The 6,358-nt window shown below is 40.1% G+C and overlaps 1 protein-coding gene across 1 annotated transcript in view; it reads right to left on the bottom strand.

Moving 5' to 3' along the window:
- The window catches only part of PPP4R2 (protein phosphatase 4, regulatory subunit 2), a 57,379-nt gene that overhangs the window by 50,645 nt on the left and 376 nt on the right, over positions 1-6,358 (bottom strand). Inside the window, exon 2 of the mRNA XM_005885072.2 lies at positions 5,599-5,680. Within this exon, the coding sequence (XP_005885134.1) occupies positions 5,599-5,680 (82 nt within the window). The remainder of the gene's footprint in view (positions 1-5,598; positions 5,681-6,358) is intronic.

Genomic DNA, 6,358 nt, shown 5'->3' with positions numbered 1-6,358 from the left:
AGGGGTCGCCTAAGACCATCCTGCATATCAGATATTTACATTACGATTCATAACAGTAGCAACATTACAGTTATGAAGTAGCAATGAAAATAATTTTATGGTTGGGGGTCACCACAACATGATGAACTGTATTAAAGGATCGCGGCATTAAGAAGGTTGAGAACCACTGCACTAGATAATGAGCTTCTGACAACCAAACTGACTAGATACACCGAAGTAAGGATTAGTGGTGAACACTACATATATAACTAATATAAAACTACAAGTAAATGATTGATAAACAATCATGCTCAGATAATGTAGACACCAACTAATTTTTTTTAAATTGTAGCTAAAATTGGGAGAGTGCATGTAAAAAAATTTTTAACATTCTTAGTAGTAATTATATTGGTGGTGTATAATGTTAAAGTCAGTAATTATGGAATATCCTAAATCTACTATGCCCTTAAGAACCAGGATTTTTGGTGTGGAAGAATTAAAAAACCCTGAAGTCCTAATTTTGAATTTGAAGTATCAATATGAATCATGAAGTATTTTATCTAGTTCTGTCCATTGAAGAGGCTAGAACAGTGATGGCGAACCTTTTGAGCTCGGCGTGTCAGCATTTTGAAAAACCCTAACTTAACTCTGGTGCTGTGTCACATATAGAAATTTTTTGATATTTGCAACCATAGTAAAACAAAGATTTATATTTTTGATATTTATTTTATATATTTAAATGCCATTTAACAAAGAAAAATCAACCAAAAAAATGAGTTCGCGTGTCACCTCTGACACGCGTGTCATAGGTTCGCCATCACTGGGCTAGAATGATCAACTCAACATAATAAGCATCTCTAGCACCCAGGTTGTAGTCTTTAAGCTCTATTTTCCACTAAAAGAAGACAGGGCTTCTTCAAGAAATGGCTGATTCCAGGTCTGGGGCTGGAAATAAACTTAGAACATATTCTCATACCACAGATAAGGATTCTATCAAAGACTATTATGCTCAAGGCAAAAGACTCTAAAATCAATTAGAAGTGGTTCCCACTGGCCAAAGAGACAATTTGATTATCAAGAAGAATAACTGCAACTAAAACCCATCAAATTATTTATATCATTATTAAAACCACCACGTTTCTGTTTATTCAGCACTTATTAAGTTAAAAACTGTAACCTTTGGAAAAGTGTCGCTCCATTTTCAGAAGAAAGTAACCTTTCAACATAAAAGTAGTATTTTTGAAATTGCCAAAAACAACCTGGGGATTCTTACGGATAGACAGATAAGAAGATATCTCCCTCTTCATAACAGTTTGGTACCCCATGTTTTGGCATCTTCCCCAACTTCCTACAACAGATGTTCACAGGTAGTTTTTAATAGACTAGGAAGGAAAATTGTTCCAAAGCTTTTTAATTTTCCACCAACCTCCTCCTCAGTAAGAACCTGTACTTATAATACTAAGATCTCTCTAAAGCTAAAAACACAAAGGTCAAATCAACTAAAAAAAAAAAAAAAGAATAGCCTAGGCCAGTGGGCGGCAAACTGCGGCTCGCGAGCCACATGTGGCTCTTTGGCCCCTTGAGTGTGGCCACGAAATTCCAATCGCACTGTACGTGCGCGCCCACACGTGGTATTTTGTGGAAGAGCCACACTCAAGAGGCCGCAGTTTGCCGACTGATTTTCATTCTATAAACAAAGTTTGTAATATTTCTTTTGTTAATGATGCATCTTATTGAGAATAAAAACAGAACTATAGAATTCTTATCTTAAGCAACTCATCCATCCTAAAACATGAGACCTGACTTCCTGTTCTTTACATTTTCATTTTATGTTATAACCTTAGAAGTTAGACAAAGCTCAGTTTAGCCATAAATGACAGAAACTGCAAATTTCAGTATTAAAAGTTAAGGCATACCCATGTTGATTTAAAAAATAACAACAAAGGCTAAATGTATAATAAAGCTAAATGTATAAACATCAGTTGCTTAAAAGATAAATTTAAAAAAATGTTTCCATACTCAATAGACAACCTACCACTACCAATCATCCTATCCTATATAATAAAAGCCTAATATACTAAGTGTCTGGTCAGCCATTCAACCAATCAAAGCGTAATATGTTAATGATATGCTAAGGCTGCTCAACCGCCCACTATGATATGCACTGACCACCAGAGGGCAGACTGCCGACCTATCAACCAGTTGCTATGGTGTGCACTGACCACCAGGGGGCAGACACTGACTGGTAGACTGATAGGTTAGGTTGCTGCTGGGGTCCGGCCCATCAGGACTGAGTGAGACAGGCTGGACACGCCCTGGAGCCCTCCTGTGGTCCCTCCCCGGCCCTAATAGTGCACCGGTGGGGTCCCTCGGCCTTGCCTGCGCCCTCTCGCAATCCGGGCTGAGGGACACCCCCTTCGAGTGCACAGATTTCGTGAACTGGGCCTCTAGTCTATATATGTTAAAGCCTAATATGCAAAGCGTCCCCTCAGGAGTTTGACCAAATGGGAGTTCGATCGCTTGCTATGAAGTGTGCTGACCACCAGGGGGCAGCGCAGAACGAAAAAAGGCCCCGGCCAGCGTCTGCTAGGGACCCTACCCATGCACAAATTTTGTGCACTGGACCTCTAGTTTTAATACAAAATACTCTTAAAATAAATGTACAAATACCTAATAGGGATGGCAGAGACACGTTGTTTAAGTCCTCTAATAAGAACAAAATAATTGTCTAGAAACATCAGGTTAAATTCATCTAGCCACTTGGTAATCCAGTCAGGATATTAAAAAGCTGTATTTTAGAAACTTTCAATTATTTATACATTTATGACCAATGTATTTTATCAAAAAGGGAAGGCAGTTTGTACAGACCTGATAAGCAGAATAATGGGAGAGGTTTTAAAGTATTTATCTCCAAATAGTTAAACATAATCTTGTGTATCAAAACTCTGAAAGTAAAAACTACTTTTTGTAGAAAGGGGTAAGTATACACCAAACAGCGACTTGAAAGAAATAGTGGCAATCTAAGCATTTATGATTTAGACATCAATTTATTTTTGAAACCGGACATGTACTCATTTTTAAGCTTATGTATAAGGCCACCAGTCAGTTATTTTGAAATTTTTTAGAGACTATAATGACTTTTTTCCCTAAAACCTAAATGATTCCATTTTTTAAATGCAACAAACATAAATATAAAACTGAACAACACATCATAATCACAGTCCTAACACATTGCGGACTAGTAGTTTTATTGCTAGCTTTACCCAGTGGCCAGATACGTTTCTACTGAATGAGTACAAAAAACGTTTTACATAAATGTTAAAGGCACGCTTTAAAATTAAATACCCATTGCATTTTGAATTTATTACATGTTCTTACAAGCTAATATCATTTTAAAGAATTCTTGTGATTGGCCACAAGCCTTAGAACAGAAAACATGAGAATTCTCGTGATCCGTCTGCAATGTGTTAAGTTGGCTGGTAATTTTAATAAAGCATTAAGGAGGTTCAGCTTGTGCATGTTACCACTAAAGCAACGAGTTTTTCTTCTTCTTCCTAAAATTAGGCTAGTTAATGCCCTAGCTCAGTGGTCGGCAAACCGTGGCTCGCAAGCCATATGCGGCTCTTTGGCCCCTTGAGTGTGGCTCTTCCACAAAATACCACGTGTGGGCGCGCACATACAGTGCGATTGAAACTTCGTGGCCCATGCGCAGAAGTCGGTTTTCAGCCTGGGCGAGTCTATTTTGAAGAAGTGGCATTAGAAGTGGGGGGGTGTCGATCAGTCCGGTGACGGGAGACGCGGCACGGGGGAGGTGCGCGTGATTCATGTACGAGTTGAGTGAGCCAGTCAGTCAGCAGTCTCATCGTGCAGTTGTTAGTGCTAGTCGTGTCTGCAAATTGCGCACGGGTGACAAAAGTAAAGTTTATTAAGTTAATTTTAGGGAACGTTGTGGAGTGAAAGAAAATGTAGTGTCGAGGATTGAGAAAGGTATGTTGAGATGGTTTGGACGTATAGAGAGGATGAATGGAAGGAGATAGATGAAACAAGTATACAAGACGAGTGTGGATGGGAGAGTTGGAAGGGGTCGACCTCAGGGAACGTACCTCAATCAGATTGAGGATGTTTTTAGCAAAGGCCAGCTTAGGAGTACCCTGATTAAGTGAATAACAATGTACCTACCTATATAGTTTAAGTTTAAAAAATTTGGCTCTCAAAAGAAATTTCAATTGTTGTACTGTTATTTGGCTCTGTTGACTAATGAGTTTGCTGACCACTGCCCTAGCTGGTTTGGCTTATTGGATAGTGTCAGCCTGCGGATTGAAGGATCCCGGGTTCGATTCCAGTCGGGGGCACATGCCTGGGTTGTGGGCTCGGTCCCCAGAAGGGGGCATGCAGTGATTCTCTCCCATCACTGATGTTTCTATCTCTCTCTCCTTCTCCCTTCCCCTCTGAAATCAATAAAAATATAGTTTAAAAAAATAAAATTAGGCTAGTTAAGGTTACACTACAACCATAAGCAAATCTTGTGAGTAACAAGCATCCTCCTATATAATAAAAGGCTAATATGCAAATTGTCCCCTGGAGCAGGAGTTCGACCAGGGGGCAGGGCTGGCTGGCCAACCTCCTGCGTCCCCTCTCCCCCCGCTGGCCCCGCCCCTGATCACCCCCAATCAAGGCACCCAGTCGGACCCCACCTGTGCACAAATTCGTGCACTGGGCCTCTAGTTTGTTAATAAAGCCAAAGAAAATATTCACCACTTGTTGAAGCTTACATTCTTAGAGTATAGACTTCAAAAAGAAAATTTTAAAATAGGCAAGAAGTAGCGGAGCCCAGAGAAATTCCACTTATTAACCTTGCATCCAAAGAAACCTTTCTCCCTCCAGCTCCCCACTCCCTATCCAAAGACAAAACTACAAGAAAGTCACCTAAACTACACTGCTCTCTAGGAATTAACTTTGACAGAGTGTGAAAACAATTCCTGCTAACCAAATACACAACAATGCAATGAAATGTTCCTTTTGAAAACAGAACTAACTTCATTGTCTAAGTTTCAGATTTACAACATTTGGAAACAAGCCTAATAAAATGCTGAGCAGATATAACAAGTTAGCTATCCTAGAAAATTTACAGGACACTCAAAACTATAGCATCTGGAATCTGCCAGATTTATCACCCTGGTTTCTGAAGAGAATATATAGAACTGACACCTTAAATACCCACATGCATAAATATGACAACAAAAGCTTGGATGTAGGACGATATGAGAAAATACCACCAACAAAAGAATCTGAAATAGAATCAAGCCACAAAATCCTGGAAATAAGCCTTGTTATGGCCCAAAAAGGGTCATAAACGGAATACCCATCCTCCCTTCCTCTGGCTCTTTCAGACAACTACGTTTTCCAAATGTACCAAAGCATAAGATACATTTTAAAAAGTTTAACAAATTTTTTAAATTCATTACAAATCATGCATAAAGTATATATGCACTAAATAACTGCTTTAAATGACTAGGGCTTTACACAGATTCAGTTCTTCTGAAATACACTTTTTCCCCCTTTCCCAAACAATTCTGAATGATACATCGGTCTATAACAAGGCATATGTTTTCAACTCACATTGTTTCTCCAGTCTTGGCCACGTGAGAAAGAAATTGATCCAGGACCGGACAAACTTCCTTTTTCCCTCTCTTCTCAAAATCTAGGTAAGGGAAGAGAGAACAGTTATCAGTATTCCTCATCAGCCCACCAACCATTTCCAATGCCCTCTAAAAACAAAGTTTCTTTCCAGTCCTTCCTCATATTAAGAACAAGGGAAAAAAATTAGCCTCATATTAAGAACAAAGGAAAAAAATTAGCCTCTCAACCAAATAGCCACTTCACTCTCCTAGCTGTACTTCCATTAACATCTGCCTAAAGAGGGCACTCACTTCACCAACCATCCTTAACTCAATGGTTCTCCAAGTGTGTTCCGGGGAACAACAACAGGAGCTCCATCTGAAAATCCGATTGAAATTAATGTCCAAGGACCCAAGGCATTGTTTACCCAACTGCCGTTCAAACATCTGCATTTGAGGAAACCCCAGCCATCTCGCGCAGCTGTCCCCAAATGATTCCGGGACCAGAGCACAACTCTCCAAAGGCTGCCATCACACTGCTGTTAGAAAACCACTGTTCTCAAACCTGTTGCTCGGAAGCCGACTGACCACCTTAGGATTAGGATGGAATGTTGACTCCAGAAGCTCTGAATTTCCTGAGACACAAATTTAAAGTTGCACCCCGTACCCCCAAACCTTTGCTTTTTTCTCTAACTCGACGCCAGGCGTGCGGGGCCTGGCGAGAACTGAGCCAGTGCCCGGAGCAGCGGGGCCGGATGAGG

The sequence above is a fragment of the Myotis brandtii genome, unplaced genomic scaffold (assembly GCF_000412655.1).
Source record: "Myotis brandtii unplaced genomic scaffold, ASM41265v1 scaffold89, whole genome shotgun sequence".
Classification (NCBI taxonomy): Eukaryota; Metazoa; Chordata; class Mammalia; order Chiroptera; family Vespertilionidae; genus Myotis; species Myotis brandtii.
The sequence above is the reverse complement of the archived record's forward strand: the minus strand, read 5'-3'. Positions and strand labels throughout refer to the sequence as shown.